The sequence below is a fragment of the Larimichthys crocea genome, chromosome VI, assembly GCF_000972845.2.
Source record: "Larimichthys crocea isolate SSNF chromosome VI, L_crocea_2.0, whole genome shotgun sequence".
Classification (NCBI taxonomy): domain Eukaryota; kingdom Metazoa; phylum Chordata; class Actinopteri; family Sciaenidae; genus Larimichthys; species Larimichthys crocea.
The window spans coordinates 1,655,147-1,677,441 of NC_040016.1; the positions used below are offsets into that span (position 1 = coordinate 1,655,147).

The 22,295-nt window shown below is 39.6% G+C and overlaps 1 protein-coding gene and 1 long non-coding RNA gene across 6 annotated transcripts in view; one reads left to right on the plus strand and one right to left on the minus strand.

Annotated features, from left to right (window-relative positions):
* Positions 1–22,295, plus strand: part of chchd6b (coiled-coil-helix-coiled-coil-helix domain containing 6b) — a 48,280-nt gene that overhangs the window by 23,025 nt on the left and 2,960 nt on the right. For 4 of the 5 annotated variants that reach the window (XM_019277656.2, XM_019277665.2, XM_019277670.2 and 1 more), the window contains one exon: positions 8,262–8,394. In XM_019277656.2, the coding sequence (XP_019133201.1) occupies positions 8,262–8,394 (133 nt within the window). Of the gene's footprint in view, positions 1–8,261; positions 8,395–18,757; positions 18,778–22,295 lie in introns of all 5 variants that reach the window. The other variant, XM_019277660.2, reaches the window with a different exon arrangement.
* On the minus strand, positions 607–20,470 carry LOC113745852 (uncharacterized). The gene is made up of 3 exons (XR_003462457.1): positions 19,574–20,470; positions 15,642–15,736; positions 607–1,231 (listed from the first exon to the last, which is right to left on the minus strand). It is a non-coding gene; the product is annotated as an uncharacterized LOC113745852 (long non-coding RNA).

Consider the following 22,295-nt stretch of genomic DNA (forward strand, 5'->3'; position numbering starts at 1 on the left):
GTTGGATAAAGTTTTTAATCATGTAATATTGTCGTAGCATACATAACAAAACAACAATCAAACAGCAAAAATATAACAATCTACTGCTGTGGCAGTACTTTTGTCTTTACCACTGCTGGTGTTCAAGTCGACAATATAAGCTGACATGTCTTTCAATGTGTTTTTGAAAGTTTTTGTTTGTTTGTTTTTTAATTCTGTGAAAAATACACAATAATAATAATTGCTGAGTAGAGAGAGGAAACAGATCACTCACTGCTCATTGTGTCTTTCTGCTGTCTACTTTCTTTAATTCCTGTTTAAATCTGCTGCCTTCTTTATCTTTTCTATCTCCATTTGCTAATTAGACATGGCGAAGAAAAACATTTTTAAATATATGAGAGTATCATTGTCTTTGTTTTTATTCCACTGTGTTCTCTCCAGTGCTCAGAGAGACAACTTGAATTGTGTAAAGCCGATTAGCTGGTTTGGAATATATATTCTCTGCTGTGAATGGACTCTAGATTTTATGTATAGATTTGTACAAGGATGGATACATTCTTGTGGCACATTGGGACTTTTTCCACTCCTGATTTTGACACTGACATTGTCGCCTTTCTTTCCTTCTTTTTTTTTTTTTAATAATGATGTACCTTTATATTATGATTTGTCTTGTAGCCTCTACCAATAAATAACAAAACAAATTTGCTTTTAACAGTCCCATTCTGCTTGTAGGAAAACAGAAACAGCAGGTTTTCACAAGAAACAGAGATGATCCTCTGCAATGGCAGAGTTCAGACCTCACCTGCTGTCAAAAAGCATGTCAGTATCATTCAACACTGAACTGCTGCCACACTGGCAACTGCCAATTTACGCCCCTCTATAACACCCATTCTCACCCTTTTTTGGAAGGAGAGAGAGCCACGGAGCTCTGCGAATCCAATTTATTCAGAAAGCAATTCATTTCCCCTTTCCCACATGCATGAGAATGATTATCACGAAACTGTTGAAAGATGGCTAATTAATTCAGATCTTTTATTTTCAACCCTTATTCTCACATGCTCGTTCCTCGCCTTCAACACATGACGAATTTGCCTTTTGCCCTCGTGCTTATGTCTTGTGCACCACTAAAACCTGAACTTCATTTAAAATGGAATACCTCTGAGACAAAACCTGTAAAAGTCATAATGTAGGAGCCGCTTATTTTCACTCTGCTGCCAGCAGTGTTAAATGATCCAAGCCTCATGAGATGCACCTGCAACACAACAAACAGAATAAAATAAAAATAAAAATAAAATGTGCCTGCTCTACTTAATTTGCTGCGTGTACTGTAAGATGTTATACATGTAGTTAATTAGTCTGAGACCTTTCCATTAGATAATGAAGGTAAATCTGTGGCTCAAGTCATTAAAAGGTTTGTTGATGTGGTAGCGGCACAGAGGCATAATTGAATTCTAAACAAACTCGCTACAGTGTCACTAACATCTGAATGCATCTGTCATATCCTAACGAGCCGGGAAATTATAGAAAGTCACCGTCAGTGTCAGTTTACAGTTTGTTACTTTGCATGATTAGGTTTGGTGAGTTAAGGTGATGTACCTTGATGAAATGACAAGCTTCAAATCTGTCCAATGACTTTAGTCTAGTCACAAGGCATTCTCTTTTATTTAAACTGTCCTAGTACATGTATGAATGTTTCTATCAAGTCAGTAGCATAGTGCAGTAGCACATAGTCTAGTGGATTGCTGGAAATGGCAAGGGAGAAAGTAGATGGTTGGGTTTTTCTGTAAGATTTGCACTGCATGAAGGGCAGTGACCTTATCCACTGCCATCTTCATGCACCTGGTCCACTGAATTCAACAGCACACGTTTGAGTGGAAAATTTTGTCCAAATGATTACATTAGCAAGGATTTGCTTTTGTCCAATGTTGCATGGAAGAGGTTAAAAGATCAAGCCTGCAAGAGTTTGGTGAAAGAAGAGCATTTTGTCCTGCCGCAATGTGTTTTTATTTCATTTTTTATGTGCACTCACAGACGCTCAAACTTTCACTCCCATTTTCTATCTCCGCTACACATACAGGCACACTTTGTATTCAGGCAGTCATGTGCTCATCATGTTCTGTCAGCATTTGGGCAGCGTTTCATTGTGCCGTGGTCACGCTGTCATTTCACACTACACTGACCACCCAGTAATTATTCTATTTACCCACTGCTGAAGGGGGAGCAGTGGGGAGGGGGAGCTGCAGCACAGTCTAACACGCCATGTTGCTACAGTATGTCTTTTTCTTCTGTCTTTGTATCTGTCTCCAGTCCTGCCTATGAATTCTAAAATAATTTAATTCAATAATCACTTTTGCTTGTTATTTCTCTGCCGGTTATTGTTATTATTTTTTTCTTGGGATTTGGGATTCTCTCTTCATGTTTTTTGTGAGTATGAGAAAGAAAAAAGATAATATTCTTCCTGTTTTAGTGGAAAACAACATGTGTCATTGGGATTTTTTTTTGCTCTTCTTCCTCTGGAAAGTCTTGGTTACACTGATGCACCTAACCTGCACATCTGCCTATAGATAGATATTTAGGTGATAAAGCTGCAAGCGTATACACAGAATAGGCGTTAGGACACGGAGCACCTACTATATTCTTGTGATTATGGAAAGATGTACATGTTTTTTTGCTCATGAGCCAGAGAACATCATTCAGTGCAGAAAGTTGATGGGTTTTAGTACTGATGGAAGATGTTGCCTGATGGTTTTAGTGCACGGAGCGGTTAAGGTTAAAAGCTTCACCATGGCAAATTAGTTGTGATTGAGTGACGTTGACCAAGGCAGTATTGGAAAAGAAGAACTAGCGGCACCATAATGCATGGTATGGTCTGATGTGTGAGACTAGAGCATAAAGCTAAAAGACACAGACCATGGTTAGCTGGTGGAGTGAGTGTAGGAAAATCATATAGCACCATAACTCCATTTGGGAAGACGAAATTCAGGTGCAGTGCTCTCTAGTTATAAGGGCCCACACCATTACAAATCCCTTTTATTCATTTCAACTTGTCTGACAATTACATTATTTTGGCTGCTATTTCCTGTGATTCCAAATAATCTCAGTGCAAAAGTTTAAGCTTAAAGGTGCTTCTCACACCTGAGGAGGGTACTTTGTTGATAGCAGGGCAATGAGATGGAAGCGCCCTGAGATATTACCTCTCTTTTCCTATATCGGACTGGTCACACTCTGAAATATTATCCTCGAGTGGGGACATAGTGAGTGGTAAAATGTTATCTAGTGCCATTTTCTACTTGCCTTGCCCAACTATATGTGGCATTTTAGAGAAGTTCATCCATTAGCCTTGCCTTTAGGTACCAGACTACTCATATTTCCCAAAAATACCTCACCTAAGAGACCCACAACATTGAGGCTGAGCTTACTTTAGGATCTAAAAATCCATTAATCCTCTTTGAAAACCTTGTTACCCTCAAAGTGTTGGCAAAGACAGAACTGAAGTGAACCTCAGGTGAGTGTGTGTGAGGATTCACCATGGAGTAGCCCGCTGACAGTTTGGAAGCCTCCTTTCATGCGGCTTTGTTGTATCCACTTTATTCTGTATGTGTGTCTATTGTTGCGTGTATGTGGGTAACATGTCCAATTAGTGTAGTAGACAGGTAAGGATCTCTGTGTCCCACAAAGTAGTAGACTGCTAGTCATTACTAAAGACAAGACCTGTCTGCACTGTGGTCCAACAAAGATTTACCATTAAGACAGAAGGCTGTAGTCACATCCACCCTCTGCCTCTATTACTGCCTCTGTGCAGTATATATAAAGAAACACCTACACACAAACACTAATGCACAAGATTGCATTTTTCACTGCGGCATTAATCAGATTTTTATCATTTGATCAAGAAATTTCCTTTGTTATGTTGATGTCAACAGTACTCTTTTCGTAACATTGCTGCTTGCTAATTGGTGGCCCATCATTCTGCTGCCAGTGTTTGCATTCTCTATTTAAGTCTGCCCAGGTCAACCAAATTTTGGATCAGGTGTACTTAGAGCTTGCATCTATTTGGATTAGGTCTGACTGTCCTCATTTACCTTTGGGATTAGGTTTTAGGCACTTTGAAGTCACATAGTTACGGAATACATCTTTTTTTTCTGGTTACTTTTTTAGTGTTTTGCCTTTTTTATTTGACTTTCACCATGTAGAGAGAAGGAAAACAGTGTAACATGCAGCTGGTGTATATAATGAGAGCCAAAGTAAGAAATGAATATGCTAATTGTGTATTTTAGTATGGAAAAACAATGTTCTCAAATATTGTATTACTCTTTATGCAGCATAAGTTAAGTTGTGTAAAGAAAAGGACCTTACAAATGAAATCACACAAAACTGGAATTGAAACTGTTGATGATAAAAAAGGCTTGCGATGGAACGTTGATAGCATCGAAAGGCTTCAAAGAGCGTGTCTCACCCCACATCACCCACAACTCGAGTGAGTCGTCCAACCGCAAGGTCTCCTGATTGAAAAGTTATCAGCGATGAGATGTCGCACACAAACACACATGCACACGTGCCCCTTATCTTGTTCCCGCATGTCACCTGTTTTAATGAAACACTCTCCTTATCCCCTCCCATCTCTCTCTCACTATATTCCCATAAAGTGAGTTTGGTGGGGATCAATCAGACAGGCTAACAGAGTGCGAATTGTTCTCCTATGTTCCTATCTCCCTTCAGCACTTCAGCTGTCAGCGTATGAAGATACGGGGGGAGTTCTGTCTGTCTTCAGTCCATAGCTTGTAGTTGTTTTTGATTGCTGTTTCCATTTGAGACAAAGACTTTGTAAGAGTTTTGGTGGAGTCTAGATTAAACTTAGCAAAGTTTCTGGGTCTTGTCATACTGTGAGCTTAGGATTTAAGTGCACTGCATCACTTAGCAAAGGTAGGATAAGCGATTATTATGACTGCCAAAATAATCATAGCTTCTGAGTTTTGTCAGTCCTCAGACAGACCATCACAGGCTTTATGAGCTAAATCTGTAGTTCTGACTTTATGTGACTCTGGCAGTGAGATTTCTGCCAGTTGAAATATAATGCTGTGAATGTTATCCTTATGGCAGTATCATAAAAGCTTTACAAAGCCTCTAACAATACAAGATGCATGCTCTGTCGTTCCTTTTGATCTCACCCCAGCCATGACATCTTTGATCCTCTCTTCTCTTCCCCTCCACTCAGCGTAATATTAAAAACCAAAAATACAATGCCATGGCTGCTGCTTTAAAGGCGCCCAAATCCTTGTCATCATACATTAATAACTATTCACACAATACACACACTAACACAAACAACACCAACTTAGGCACAGAGAGAATAATAAAATGCTACGCCTTTATGCTCTTTCCTTTTTCTTCTTATTGCTTTATTCCCCGATGTCACGCTTTGCAGCAGCGCAGAACTCGAGCTCTCTTCATGAAAACCACACACTGCCAAGGTGAGACAAAAAATAATGAGAAACTTTAACGATTTGAGCCTGATCTTTCTCCCCTAACTCCGCACTTATTTATGCAAAACGTCACAGGCAGAAAGCAATTGGAGTGTTGTTTTGCTTCTTCTCCCTGCAAAAGTTAGCTATCAAACTAGCTGGGGCGGCTAATGTTTTTCTAATAAGAGCTCACCTCTAATTTCAGTCAAACGAGGCATTTGGTGCAGATTAGCAGAGGCAATTTTCTGCTTCAGATTCCATTATTAAAACACTCCTCCTATCAAAAAGTTTCTCTTGTTGAATTGAAAAAAGTTTTTTTTTTTTTTTTTTCCTCTTAACTCGGATTAATACCTCGGGCTATTGTTGCTGTTATCTCCTACTCTTAGGGAGTAATTCAAAATGCCGACTAGCTGTCAGAGTGCAAAGTCAAACAACAATTTAAATCATGAGATTGAAACACTTGGCAACTGGTTTTAAAATGACCAACACAACATATTTATTTTCAATGCAACAAAACAATTCCTCTGTTTTTAAGAGCTAACCTTGGCGAATTCCCTCCTTTCAATCTTATGTGAAAATAATGTTCATTTTAATATGCTTGAGAGCCATTCAGCCCTATACCTAATGTCCTGTATCATAAGGCTGTTTGTTTGTCCACTCTTATTAACATCAGCTGGTGAACTATATAGACCCTGATAGCACCTTATCAGTGCCCCAGTGTATGACTGTTAGTCAAACATTACGCAAAGAGCACTAATATTCAGTTGTCATCCTGACCACTGAGTGCACCACACAATATGACAGAGGAAAAATGCAGATTGTGATGGTTGCCATGGGTTACTGTTTGTCCATGCAAGCTGCAAGGGTTATTTGTCATTTAATACGTCACTGTCACGTTCACTGTCTCTCTGGCTCTCTGTCTCTGTCTATCGCTCTCAGGTTACATTCACTTCTCTTTTCATGAATATTCTCTCCGCCAGTGATTTATTCAATCCTGTCGCTCTACCCTCCACTGCACGCACAAGCACACACACACACACACACACTACGAAACAAGTCACATAACAGTGCAGTGAAATTTCTCCCACAGTCTTCTGTGTGTACACTGTACAGTTTATCTCACGCACACACCCATGCAGTGCATTTACAAAGCATAGCTCACCAATCACGCACACACACACGCACACACTCGCACACATATTTTGTGTATTTGTCAGTGAAGGCAGGGTCTATTGAGCTCATTCATATGTGATGGATGCATGATTCTGTAATTGCTTTGAGGGATGTTATAAGGACAGATCTCTGTTTGCGTGTGTGTGTGTTTGTGTGCACACACATACATGACTGCGTATGTCAATGTCAGGTGGTCAGCCTCCAAAAATAAATGTTCCAACATGTTAAATGAAGCCATGCGTCTCCTCATCAAATTGAACACCAGTTCTCTCTCTTCCACTCTGTCTCTGTCTCTCTTTTTACAGTACAGTGTCGTATACAGACTGCTGCGTAACATCATGGAGTACATTAGAAAATTAGAAAACTTCAGATATACATTAAAATAAATGTCTCATACTCTGTTTTTCTCTGTTCTGTTGCTAGTGGACTGCGAGTGCATATGAGAGCTGGTACAGGATTCAGTGCAATGAATAATAAGTTGTGTCTTTGTGTGTGTGTGTGTATATATATGTGCGTGTACATATCCATATCCCAATCCTTCCAGTTATGAGTTCTGTCACAACAGCAGGTAAATTACTACAAGCAACAGAGCACTCAAGGATTACCCTCATGTAGGATTAGCATACACTACCTGTGTGTGTGCGTGTGTGTGTGCGTGTGTGTGTACTGTATGTGTCTGTATGTGTGTGGATGCGAATATGATTGTGTGCTTTTGTCTATACACATGTACTGAATGTGTGCATAAGATAAAAAGAAAAGAGAAAGTTTGACTTTGACTCCTAAGCCTCTTTGTCAATGCATAATTCATCTCTCTCTCCACAAGCTGCACCTTGAAGCCTTTGAAACTTTCTTAGCTGCTTCAACTGCAACTAAAACAAACCATAAACAATCTCGAGTGTTTCTGTTTTCTTTTGCTCTTCGTAGGATTTAATGACACAAAACAGAAATTGTTGGCGCTGCTGTCACTGTGGTTTCAGCAAAGCCTAACTCCAAGGAGTTAGCTATGTTTCGTCACTCATAACTAAGCCTGATGTTGTTAAAACTGACAATTTTGTAATCATTTGAAATTAACAACTGTTTTGGTACTCTCAAAGCAACAAAGACATGCCATTGTATCTTTTCCACCAGTGTCAGACACTAAAACTGCAGGTTTATAGTGTAGCTGCACTTAAGATAATGTTATCTTGACATAGCATATATTACGGCTTTACAGTGCTTTGTTTAAACATTGAAGGAAATAACGTTTCTTTTACAACCAAGGTCTTAGTTTCATGTCGGTTTACAACAACTTAATGTCCCTTGCCCTGCTGCACTCCTTCTAGTGAGGCCATGTCTGATCTCAGCTTAAAGTTGTTCATGAAATGGTACGATAATCAATGCAAATATTAGGTTTTATCCATTCTATCACAAGAAGGAATTAACTACTACAGTATGTGATTATATGTAATAAGCTTTAAACTAACGAGTAAAGGTTAAATTTGTCTCTTTAGTTAGTTATTTAAGGTTTCTAAACAGGAGATGCTCCGTTAAAATAGACAGTCTGTACAATATGATAACTGTAACCAAGAGATGTACAGTAATGAAGACATTCCCAGTCCTGTGTTATTATCACACTGACCCTCCTCTCTGCCCTCTGTTCCTGTGTAGACCTCGGCAGACTGCGTCTCTGTGCACTGAGCTGCAGGCCAAGGTGCTCCAATGCTACAGAGAAAACCCACAGCAGACCCTGCATTGCTCTAGCCTGGCCAAACAGTACATGGCCTGTGTCCAGCAAGCCAAGGTAGGCGTGAGCCATATACTGTTTGTGGGTGGCATGAAGAAAACGTTGTTTTTTTTTAGACGGGATATATTTGTGTGCAGATCTGTTTGTGTGGCTTTATTAGTGTGTGAGTGTTTACATGTGACAGGTAAGGACACACTTCTCTGCTTTCAATCAATTCTCCACTTCCATTGTTATTTAGTTTTTTCACCATTATCGCTCTTTGCTCACTCCCTTTGAGTAGCACACTTTGCCAGAGTTCTTGGAGTAGCTCCCTTTCCTTTAAAGATAAATGTTTTAATTTACTTCCAGTTTTTTTTTTAAGACAACAGAAGGATAGCAGTTAATTAGTCAGACCTGAGAAGAGCTTGACAGTGACACTGACAATGGAACAAAAAGGTGAAGAGACAAATAATCCTTTCCCTTTCTTATACCAAATCAGTTATCTTCTGAGGGTTGTAATCTGCATGTTGGTTACTTTGACACTTCAAATAGGAAGCTAAATCGATGAGACATGCTTATTGAGGGGATTTATAAGTCACCAGGCGTACACTGTGTTTTGGAACTTTCTGATAGGAAGATTACACCGTTATTAGTGTATTAAAATCAGTTTTGGCATTCAGCTCTTTGAAATGCATTCTGCTAATGCTTTTGCAAATAGTGTTCAGAACCTACGCTTATCTACAAAGTGCTTATTTTACCCAATTTCTCCATCAAAAAACAATAATGAATGGGGCAATTTGCACATTATTATTGTGACAAAATGTACTGATATGGCTCCAAAGTAGATAAAAGCTACAAAATAACAATTGGTGAATCTGGCAGTTTAAATGGTCGATAAAAGCAAGGCAAAGGCTCACAATAAAAGCAATCAGTCTTTTTAAAACTGGTTCAAAAGACCCATTTGCCAATAGGGTAGGGTTCTTGAGGGGAAAAAACAGCATATATGTGTTTGTTATGTTTTTGTAGCATTTAGACTGTGAGTATAAAGTAAAGTGCACAGAGTGAGTGTGAAGGAGTCACAGAAGAAAAGAGAGAAAACACTGAAGAGGGCAAAATGAATAAAAAAGAAAGCCTGTATTGAATGTATCAACACTACTCCCATCACTCCATAAGTGAAGTCTTGTGGGCTGACAGGAACTGGCTTAGACTCTACACTGCCCTCTGAAGATAAATGAAAAGTTCTTCACTTCTGCCCTGCTGGAAGACGATGGATTTCACTGATGTTGATAAATGAGGTCTAATCCTGTTAAGACAGTAGCCAGGTTTCAAATTTTAACCGTACCTACTACTGTTACACAATCATCAGGATTTGTTTCAATCTGACAAACAGTTGTTACACTCCAATCAAAAGAGCATTTACAATTACAATTAGTCATTTTGCTGACACTTTTATCCAAGGTGACTTTCAGAGAAGGGAACAATCAAGGTATAGTGCGATAAGAAGCGTTAGTGCAGCAGTAAGTACTGTGACAATTCTTAAAAGGGGTAGATTTAGCGTGTCCAGTTGTTGGTAGTGCTAGGAGAGGAGGTACTCTCTGAAGAGCTGGGTCAATCATACTGTAAGTCAAACAGTAAAAGACACAGCAGAAAACATGATGGAAATATGATGTTTAGGTTTGTTTCATGCATTAATCTGAAGAAAGTCCCAGTCTCCTCATTACACACATCTTAAAGCCACTGGCAACTCAAATCCAATATAGCCTTTTATTTTAGTTTTGTGTACATACATTCATACATAAAAAAATATAAAAAGTACAACAAACACATTAGTTTCAATCCAATCCAATCAAAATATTGTCTTTTACGTTTACTGATATAAGCTTTGAATTGGGCATGGTTGTGCTTGGAGAGTTGCCACAAGACAAAACCTTTCTGTTGTCATTTAATCTGCCTTATTGAGTCTGAGCCATAAAAATTCCTGGATAGAAACCCTCATACAGTCTAAACATTATCTATTGTTGACTCGGGAGGGAGTAAAATAAAAATGACTGCTTTAAGTCTGTGTTTGTAGCACTGTAGGCCAAACACGACTGAACTGTATTCATGTTTTTTTAAAGTTTTTCAAAGTTTTAAAATTTTACATGGTTGTGTTTCCACTTGGGGAAAAAAACATTCCTGACCTAAAACATTTTTATCACTGACATCTTCTCTGTCTAACCTTTCTTTATTGGGATAATCTAACACAGATGAAATCTTGTTTTTCAAGAGCAACCTGCAGTACTCTTTTGAAGCTAGTTGGATTTTGAGGTTGACCTTTAAGACTTCTGAAGATCACAAACTTAAAAAGACATAAATGTTGCTCGATTGAAGATATAAATTTCTAAAAGTGAAAGCCCTCATATATAAGCGTCCTATTAAATTACCTACATCCAAGATTCTGTCTTACTTCCTTTTACTTTATTTCTCTCTTATCCATCCATTTGTTCTTGGCTCTTGGATCTTTCTTGGATCTTTCATGCTGCTGTCATTGTTGATCCACCTTTTTTTCCTCCAGTCCCATCCTCCATGTGTCCTTCATCCTTAAAGCCTCTTTCATCGCCCTTCATTGCACACTAGCCACATTAGCCGGCGCAGTAGTTCTGAGCTGCACCGCTAGCCACAGAGATCTGTCTCAGTCGAGGTGTCGGTTCAGTTTGGCTAATATAGGTGTTAGCTTTCCCTTGTTTATTTGCACACAGTAACACAGCCTGGTATCAGGCTTACTGCAGTCTTTTCCTGAATACACTAATTCCTAGAGGGACCTTTGATGAGCCCCAGATATGTAAAACATATTCATACAGGCAACAAAGCGCCAATATTACTAATCCCAATAGTAAACTTAAGCAAGCAACTCTATTATGTTCTGCTGTAGTATTATAGTGGAAACCTTGATACTTTCAAATCTCTTGCTGCTATCGCCATGTATATTATACTTAAGTCCATGCTTCATTTGGAGCATCTTTAACACCAGCAGCATGGACTGGACAGGGTCACGTCCAGCACAACCAGAGTGGGCAGATGGGGCCAGTAAAAGTAGCTGAGAATGAAGAAGTCACAGAGAAATAGAAGATGGAGACAAAAGAGTGTTGATTTAGACCAGATTCTTTCAAAGTGACACAGGAGAGTCAGGAGGGAGAGATGTGATGGAAAGATACTGTGTGAGGTGAAAGGGACAGATGCATGTTGATGTTCTGAAAACAATGGGAAGATAATAATGGTATCAACATGGTCAGCAGTGCGACACACAGCTTATTCAAGCAATTAAGACACAAAGGTAAGGCATTTGCATCATAAATCTCACTCTTTCTCAGAGCCAAATCTGAATAGACATTTTTGTGTGACTTAGTAAGACACATTTTAGGATGTCAGCTCTGTCTATGTTCCTTGCAAACAAGCATCCATAAATCTGCTTTGAAATCAGGGCAAAAGGTTGCTCCTCAGAACTGCAGAACTTGCCTGAGAATTATAACGTTTTCTTGCAGTATCAAAGTATTCCAGTGCTAGCTGTACATCCATTGGTATACTGCAACTACTTAGTCTGACATACTTTCAGTGGTGTCAATTTACGAAACTGTAAATAAATATAGATTTAAAACCGGTTCAAGTTGTAGCCCACAGCGTAAATCAGTTGTCTTGAATGGGCGCCCACAGTGACACCTACCTACTTACCTACCTACCTACCTACCTACACCTTGTAATATGTAAAATGTATTGAAAAATAGCTTTTTCATGATTTCTATCAATAAAACAGTCAACTTTTGAAGAGCTAGCAGTTTTGTTGCACTAGTTTAAAATGTGAATTCCCAAATAGCACCTAACCCAAACGACTGAGACTGGGTCAAAAATAGAGAAAAGACGAGTAGAGATGCCACCAGAGGCTCCTGACCAGTCAGCCTTAATGAAAAGAAATATGTAGGCAGTCCCAAGACCCCTCTGGCCATGCAGGCGGCTGTCCTGTCTATAAATGGATCAGACAGAGTCTGCAACTTGGCCAAGCAGAGCACTTGGACAAGAGTTTTACTAGGAAAAGTTTCAGTATTGCTGCAGGTGGTTAAGGGTCAACAGGGAGCAATATGCACTGCAGATTTAGTCATGGGAGAGAGAACTGATCATATTTCATTATGATATATCATATTCTGTAAACCCTGGAGGAAACATTATGTTAACATTGAGCCTGTTAATAATTGGAGGTTTTACCTCTCTGAATGAGGTTTCTGTGCTTGTTCCAGATGTGGAACAGAAGAATTATTTGTCATGTAAGTAAATACATTAACCTGGCATGAGCTCATTTGTTATATAAATTTTGAAAGATGTTGATTTGTTGCATTCAGAAAATATTTGAAAAACACTTGTCGGTGTTTCTGGATATTGTTGGTGTTGTCTTTGCACGGTAGAGTCTTAACACGCATTTGTAGATGCAGCAACAAACTCTGCTTACCGACAATGGCTTTCCCAAGCCCATGTAGTAATATCCTTTATACAATCATGTCAGTTTTTATTGCAGTGCTGCCTGAGGAAACAAATGTCACAGGCATTCAGTGTTAGTGCTCAGGCCTTCCCCCTTCATGCAGAGATTTACCTGGATTCTCTGAATCTTTTAATGATATTATAGATTGTAGATGGTGAAATTCCTAATTTTAAATTAAATTTTCCAGACCAGGTTTTGCCAGGCTTCCAGTAATAACTATTAATATTAACTATCTTGTTTGTACTGTATTCAATTGAATATTGGTCAAAATTATTTGAAATTCATTGCAGTCTTTTTCAGTGTCCCAACATTTTTTGAATTTTTTTTTTGGAAATTTTTGAATAACATTACATTAACACCTGGCTGATATACATCCCCTTTATGATTTTGTCCTTTTGAAAAGACCTCTTCTCTGCTCATTCAACAAATATACACCAAAATACATTTGAGGTGCACTCTGGAAAGGAGGGCAGCAAAATAAACTGGCTGTTCACGGGCAGATAAAACAGCTAGTGAGTTAGAAAAGACATACAATGTTTGGATGCAGTAATTTTTCAGCTTTGTGCGACAATTACATGACTGCTCAATAGACAGCAGAGTTTCACGCCTGGTAAAAAAAAAAACAACCTCCCGACAGCTTAAAAGCTCTGTTCTTTTGTTATCTGTATGTGCGTGTAAGGATTTTCTAAAGCAGATGCATTCTCCCTTGTGATTAAAGCGAGAGTGCTGTATTTTCACCCGAAATTAATCTTTGTCTGAAGCTGATATCTTTTAGTTCTTGCTTTTCTTAAAGCAGCTATCTTTCTCTCTTTTATCTCTTATTGTTCATGAGTCTTGACGCTTATTGAATACAACTCTTCTCCTCGTCTTAATTTTCTGGCATTTTCTGTATTCTCCAGTCATGTGAGCAGACTTACTGTTACTGTGAGGACCACACTGTCTTGACCAGGACCAGTTCTGTCACTTCTGCACAGCAACCACTGACTTGTATGACTTTCCATGAGTTTATTCATGTAGGCTCTACTGTATATATCTTTCTCTTTGTCGGCCTGTCTGTTTGTCAATCAATCTGCTGCCAGTGAAACCAGCAGCCTGCTTATCTGTCTTTTCTCTGCCAGTGTCTTGATCTAAACATCACTAGAGTATCTATCACACTGTTTCTGTCTCTCGCTTGAAGTCCGCCCAACTCACTATCTTCAGTGGCACAGCCTTCCTTATATGTCACTCAAAAAGTTCTTTTATGTTTTATGATTCATTCATGCACACACATACACACATTTTCACACATTGTGCCCTCTACCATCCATTAAAGATAGTTGCTTCAGGATATGGCCTTGCACCTCCTCTTTCCTATCACTTCCCTGTCCCTTTCCTGTCAGTGTCTCTGGTTGGGCCATTGTCATGCATATGGGACCCTATGTGTGTGTGTGTGTGTGTGTGTGTGTGTGTTAGGGATCCAGGGTAAATGTCAGCTCATCAGGGCCCTGCATTACCATGAACCTTTGTGGGTTGTGTGTCTCTTTCTGGTGTGACGTTTTACAGTATCTTGTATATATGGTCATAGTCATTGGCAGTTTGTATTCTCAGTGTGTGTTGGTGTGCTTGCATTTGTGTGTTTGCATGAGTGTAAGCCCATGAGAGAGTCCACCTCTACCTCTCATCTTCTATTCTCTCTTTCAACCTTCTTAGTGAAACAAAACACAGCTGTCCTCAAAGTCACATTCAAGAACAAACGTTTCTCAAACCACCACTTACTGTAAGTGTCACACCCTCACCACCCCACCTCCTCTTCCTCCACAGTACTCCAAGGCTCCAGCACCGACCATTTTCAGAATACAAATACACATGCTGTGCCATTTAATACCATTAGCACGGACCAACAGCATCAGAGCAACTCTTTGCCACTGCGTCCCACATTCTTAACCCACTTGAACCCACCGGTCTCCTGAACGCAGTGATTGTGTGTGCGTGTGTGCTGGTCACTGAGAGGCTTGGTTAAGTGCCACTCTGGTTCTTCCTTGATTATGGAGGCTTATGGAGCATTTCTCAAACACAAAAGTATGTGGAACGGGTGCATTTGTTCTTAAATATATAGTGCTATTTATTTATTTATTATTAATCAGAAAATCTCAAGTACAGTTTACAGTTACATGTGCACTTGGAGGATGTTGAGACTGATAACATAGTAACTTTAGTCAATATATTACAGCCTAAAGCATAAACATTAACTACAGTCTTAAAAAATAGGGGAAGTGAAATCAGCACTGCTTTTGACGTTGACATCATGGCTCAAGACATTTACAATGACCGAGATACATTTTAATGAGAGAAAAGAAGTCAAAAGCAGAAAGAATGACTCCTAGATTTGCATGCTAATGATGCGACTGTGTGGTGAAGAGGGTACCGAGCAATTAAAAAAACGTTGCGTTTGTCCACCGCAGTGCTTAGACATGTCCTGTCAGGACGTATATACAGCTGGTGGGATAAACAGGTGTGTGATTAAATGAGATAACAAAAAGAGACAGATTCACAAACTATGCTTCCTATTAGATAAAAAAGGAATTTAATAACACTGGAAATAGATTGATATCGAGTAGAAGATGCTGCAGTGAGGAGACACTAAAGGGCATGTGTGTTTGTGTTCTTGAACTTTTATCCAATTTGCATTTGACACTGCTGGGACATTTTGCCTGGTGTTTGAGTGTTTGACTTTTTCCACAGAGCTGTTGGAAGGCTTGAGCTGGATTTAAGAATTAGGGTAAAGCGTAAAGCCTTGTTGTTGAGCATGCACCTTATATTTTAAGGCTAAAGTCCTTACCGGAGTGACACAGGTTCGTTTCCAGTCTGTGTCGTTTGCTGCATCGTATCCTCATCCTCTCTCCTGCTGAATTTCCTGTCTATCTCCAGCTGTCACTATCAAATAAAACAGAAAATTGCACTCAATTTAAAAAAAAAAAAGAATTAGGGTAAAATAAGGTTAACACATTTTTATGACAAAAGGATTAATAAACATAGATAAATTAATCAGTAATAAAAATCATTGTTGTGACCACAGTAACCTTGGACTTTTGCTGGTAGGTATACAGATACTGATGCATTCAATTAAGAGCTTTAGTTACAAAGGACAAAGAAAAGTGATTATGTGCCTGCGTGTGTGTGTGATAGAAAATAGCCAGGACTTTGGAGTGCATGAGTTTGTAGATGGATCTTGCTCTGTTTAAGTGCTGTGGTTTTCTCTTAATGTCACCTCCATCAGTTGTGCAATGTGTGGGTGTGTGTTTGAGTCGGTGTGTGTTGCATCTTTGTGCATGTGTACATTTGTCTATGTGTTTCAGTATCTGTGCCTCCTCTGTGTAGAGAGCCTTCTTCAAAACATTTCATTTGACATTTTCCACTCAAGCCACTTTTAACCACACACTAATTCAACAGTGTTTTTGCAGAGAACCATCCATTTATAAATGTAGTGCCAGCAGGATCTTAAGCACCTCTCAGACAACATTCAGTCCTAAAGAAACATTTAAACCTTCATTCCCAATAAAACCGAAGGCCTTCAGAAATGACAGACTATTTCACTCTGCTATCGTCCTCATCCTCTACCACACAGAAACTTCCACAACAAAAATGTCTTCATTTAAACGTGTTCAGTTTGTCCAGGTGAAGAAGTTGATTGATAGGGAGAGAAGGAATTCTGCCATTTCCAGCTAAAAAGAGAAAAAACACGAGGGATGAGTCTTTGTAGCAGGGATGAAAGAGGAATAGAAGGTGCCTGTCAATGGGGGAATGGATGTAGACTGATGAAAGAGAGGAAAAGTGGGGGAGAAAGAGGCTTAAGAGTGCCTGTCAGTGGAGAAGGGTTGATAGAAAACTGTAAGAGGGAGATACAGCAAGAATAAGTGGATGATGGAGGGAATGTAGAGAGGATGAATAAAGAGAGGAGGAGAGGTTTTGTCAGCGGGAACGATGAGGGAATGGCAAAAAGTATTGAAGGAAGAGGAGATCCTGTCAGTCATTACTGTGGGAGAGAGAACGAGACAGACAAAAACAGTCAAAAAGGAGAGGAAGTGTGTGTGTGTGTGTGTTTGTGTGTGTGTGTGTGTGTGTGTGTGTGGCTATCAGTAGTTGCAGGTGGTGAGCCCCACTGTGAGCCTTAGCCTGGCTGCTAACTCTAGTCTGATAACAGAGCCACTCTATTCAGCAGCAGTCTGGTCCTGCATACACACACAGACCCAGACAGTTATGTATAATGTAATATCCCTGTTATTAATATCTCCTTTATAGAATACTAGCATACCTCCTACACTGATTATAGCGTATAGTGTTGTGTAAAATTGCACCACTACAAACGTATGATTCTGATGTATGATTTTTCTCTGCCATTTTCATCCTGTAAATCACTATTATTATTTAGATTATTTGCTTCATAGTTGTTTTTTTTTCATACGATTATAGTGCTTTGGCAACACATGTGACAAGAAATATTGACACATGCCTGTCTTGTGAATATCATGTACCCATACGTATGCCCACACAAACCCACTCACACATGCTAGCTTGCATATTTGTATCTCTTTATGTCTCTCTCTTTCTCTCCTTCCATCTCACCTCTTCTTCACATCCATCATCTCCAAGGTGACTACCCCAGGAAGGCACAGGCCCCCCTTTCATGTCCCTTCTCTCCATCTTCCACACTCTCTCTTTCTCTCTCTCAAATCTATGTAACGCTCCATCAGCATCCAGCTAAACATCTGATCCATGCTGCTACACTCCACTGACCGCCATCTCTGTAACGTGTGATCGATTTGCTCCCGCCGGATTTCAGCTGCAATGTGTCTCAATTCATTTGGATACAGATAAGGTGTCGGGGTAAATTGTGACAAAGGGACTCGCTGGGTGAAGACTGAGGTGTTACTCTGTGAATGGAATAGTCATTATCATCTTCATCATCACATTGTTAGCTGCTTGATCGCACTGACTCTCATTTGGCCTCCAGTTTATGTGTGCAGGTATGTTAAGTCTTTTGTTGAGGAAATATTACTTTTCCTGCTTAATCAGTGTAAGACAATCTCATGTCTGTGGGCTGTAGTGCAAAATATGTCAATGAAATTATAAAAAAATGACAAACCAAAGTTCAGTGTCACATATAGTCTTACAGGTACAATAACATAATTAAATGCTTTTCAGTAAACTTTTAAAACTTGTTCAATTAAAAATGTGCAAAATAGAATAGTAAGAACAGAAATGTAAGAATGCAGGGATCACTTAAAATAAAATAAAAAAGAACACAAATATAATGTTTCATAATGAAATAAAAAGACATGCTATATTAAATACAAATACAATGTCCCATACCACTGAACAATCTCTTTTTTTTTTTATCAGTAGTTACCTTTAGCAGTATAAATAATGAACCGCCACGGAGGTTACCGCTTGATAGTTACCAGTAGAATTAGACAGGAATTGTGTGGAGAGAGGGTGAGGGTGAAGATGTGCAGCTTGGGGACCTTTTAGACCACAAGGTGTGAGGATGAGGACGCTCCTATGCAGCAACTTAACTGTGACTAAACCACTGTCTGACTAAATGAATGAGCGGTGTAAATGGTCCAGTCAGTCAGTGCTCCCAACCACCCAACTGACTGACCATAGACTGACTGAATGAACAATTTAGAGGGTCCCGTACATGTAACCAACTAGCTGACTGACTGACTAACTGACTGATTAACTGTCTCGCTGTCTTACTGACTGTGTAATCAGTGAAAGGCTGTGTGTTTATAAAGCAGCCATGGCCACGGCCACTCTGTGAGTGTCTGATTGACAGTCCTGCCTGGCAACTGTCTCTGTTTCTCCAGAGAGACGGAGAGAACTGAGTGCTGTTAGCACTGAGCAGAGAAGACAGTTATTGATTTTCTACTTGTCTATTATTTTTGTTTTTCACAGAGAAAAGGCAAGTGAGCAAGGCAAGTGTGTTTGTGTGTACGCGTCTCCATATATATTTGGTGCAGATGTGTTTGTATGTTGCCCATTAGCTTATGACTGGGGAAGTGTGAACGCAGTCAGCATGTGTACACTGTTGCTTCGGTGCTGCTGCCGTTCAAAGTCAATTCTTGGCCAACAAACACACCAATCTGTCTACTCCTTACACTGCTCACTAATTGGATGGAAAAGGCAGGTGGAAGAAAACATATCTGTGTGTCTGTATGCTGTGCATTTACAGTGTTTTTTGTGTGCATCTAACCTAATTATAGCAGACACCTTTCCATCAGTCAGTTATGATGAAGTGAAGTTGTTGCTTCAACTTTGCACTTTTGGCATCAACAGAGTCTAAAGAGTCATTCCAACTCATGAATAGGTTGAGAAACCATAAAAAGAAACTATTTTTCACCTCATCATAAAATGACATGTTTCGATCTGTCAAATACTCAAGCCACTATTAGACCTGATTATTTTGATTTAGTTTTAACCTTAGTTTTTTGACAAAAAAATATATTTTATCATTTCATTACAGATGTTTTAGTCTAGTTTCCATCAGTGAAATTGTTTCCATCTTTGTGTATACAGTTACCGTGGACACAGAGTCCTCATGTACATTTTCTGGAACTTACAGTACTTAATGTCTTCTCAGACACCATGTCTGCATACCCGCTTGGTTTCGCAGGCTCTTACTGCGCTCCTCATGTGAATCAACAGGCAGACTAGCATGCTGAGTAAACAACAGGCACTCTACATGTGTGTTAGAGAGAATGTAACACAAACCAGAGAACTGAATCAGGTTCATTGAGTTCACAAACAGACTGGTGCAGTGAAGATGGAGCTCCAGTAAGGACGTTTCCTCAATGGTGCAGGGCTGGTGGTGGTAGAAATCCAAGGTGCAGGTGTTGAGACGTGACAGGGCTGGTCGTAACTGGTGAGTCGCAGAGAGGATTTCCCTGGAGTACAAAGAGATCATGGTTCGACTAGGGTTCAACGAGAATAATACTAAACAAACACTAGAGTTGGTCGTAGTTTGTTACGGCGAGGGAGAATGAACAATCTGGCAGAGTCTGGGAGGTTGAGCCAGTCTTTTATGTAGCGGAGGTTGATTGGCAGATGAGGCACAGGTGGTGAGGTGATTTGGCAGGTGAGAGGGAAACTGGAGGCCTCGCCCAGCGACATACATACACACAGAGAAAGATCAACAAGACAGACATAAACACAAGGGGAGGGGAAATGACAGGAAAACACTGGGAGAGGAGGGGGCAAACAGCCTCTGTATGACAGATATATTGAAATGGCACAGATATGAATATGGACTAGTGTTAGATGAGAATAATTAAATCAAATAAAATTAAGTTAAGTCAGTTAAGTTAAGTTAGCATAGTAATAATTTCATAGCCTAGCTTAAATTAAAGACATTTACCAGATACATCCAGTCTTGGACCGACTGTATGGGCTGAAATGTGTGCCACCAGAAACTGAATTTAAATCATTTATATTAATTGCTTAACTTGAATAATTGCATGGACATGTGCATGAGACAAGCATGACTGGGACAGTTTTATAAGATCGTGGCCGCTTGACTCTTCACCTGTCAGATAGTCCACACATCCCTACCGGTCTGCTCACCTCTCATTGAAAAATAATTTCATCAATCACCTGATAGCAACATGAAAGATAGCCGAATGAAGGTAATATTAACATTACATCCACACTATCTGACAATGTTATATTTTTATAAATGACAGACTGATTTGCACGTCCTTGTAGTTTGTTACAGCTAATTTGTTGTCGCTTCTTGACTAACTCAGCGTGGATTGTAGAAGAATTTAGTTAGTAATGTTAGATAACACTGACAGAGGCAGAAGGTTAATTAATGCAAGCTTCTTATTAACTGTAGTGCACTGGGTCAAGCAGCTAAAACAACTTCTAAACAAGAATTAACAGCATAGCCTACACAATGCGGTCCCACAGAAACTAGTAGGTTGGTGACTTCCTTTGCATGAAACTCATAATTAATTCATTTGTGCATTCATATGTCTGTCATATGAATGTCATATAGTTTTTATATTTTGATGGTTCATTTCATCATAATTCTCATTCAATTCAATTCTCAATACTCTTTAATTTAGTTTTAGTCTTTATTAAGGTCAACAGTTTTTGTTGTTGAAATGAACACTGCTTTCTTTGTATATACTGTATCTATAACTTCGTTCAATGAAGACCCACTAAATTGTGCTTCACAAGAAATAATCATCTCTCTGACTTTGCTGCATTTTGGGCCGTAGACCTCCAGTTTAGACTCTAAAGCATCCAGCTGACATAAGTGAGGTGAACAGAATATAAGAAGCACCTTGCAGCACATGCAATGCAATTAAACAGCACCACGAACCATAAAATTGAATCAGCACCTCTTTAACTAAAAACTGAAAATGACAACCTTTGTGAAGGTTGGATTTATTGCAGGACTGTTGGATTAGACTGCTCTAGCTTGGTGCACCTAATAAACTGGTGTGTACGACTTAAATTCAGTGCAGACCTTGAGCTTGAATATTTGACCACCTTCCCATGCCCAAGGTGTTGTGCATTAAAAGCTTTTCCTGTCTTTAAATTATCCAAGTGTGGATGGCGGCCATCCAAATTTGGACCTCAGGCACCAAACTAAACTGTGTGTACTGAGGGAAGTGCTAGGGGTCAGTTTGAAATTCAGGAACTACCTCATACACTATGCATGAGGCATAATGTCCCATCACACTGCTGTATACAAGTGTGGCAGTACCTGCACACTCTGCTGCCACACGCTCACACATGCATCCACCTACACACGTGTTAATGTGTGCATAAACTCCTGCACACAGAAACAGAGCCCCTTTGACACAAAGAGTGTGTTTTCATGCACATATGCAGACACACACTGTCCTCCTTTATATCCCAGGACGTGAGCGGAACAGTAAAGCTAAATCCCCTTGTCACATTTGCCGCTCATCTCCAATTCAATGGCACAGGCTGCGATGCCCTCGGATGCACTTGGCAAGTGAACAGCTAACCTGCCCGCCAGCGTATCTGTCTGCCAGCCAAGCACCGAGGTAGTTAGCATGCCAACTAGTCCACCCAGCAGCCACAAGCTAATGCTTCACTAACCTTGGGTCACCCTGTGTCTTTTCCTGTGACTGTGTGTTTGTTTGTGCATTGACACAAGAGGTGTCAAGTTGTACAACAACAACATACAGACAAATAATCGTATCTCATTGTAAAACCAGAGTTTTGCTTTAAAATGAGTTATAATAATTCCCAAATATATTGGGAGTGGACACTTTGATTTATTTGGTAACTTTTAAAAGTACAGTAGCCTTGCAACAATCATCAATTGAGATGATCAATCATCATTTTTTTCTTCGTTTTTATATTTGTGTTTTAAAATACACTCTGGTATACTGGTATTAAAAGCAAGAAACCAACCCAACCAACAAACCAGTTCTGATGGCTTGTCTTCTGAAGCCAT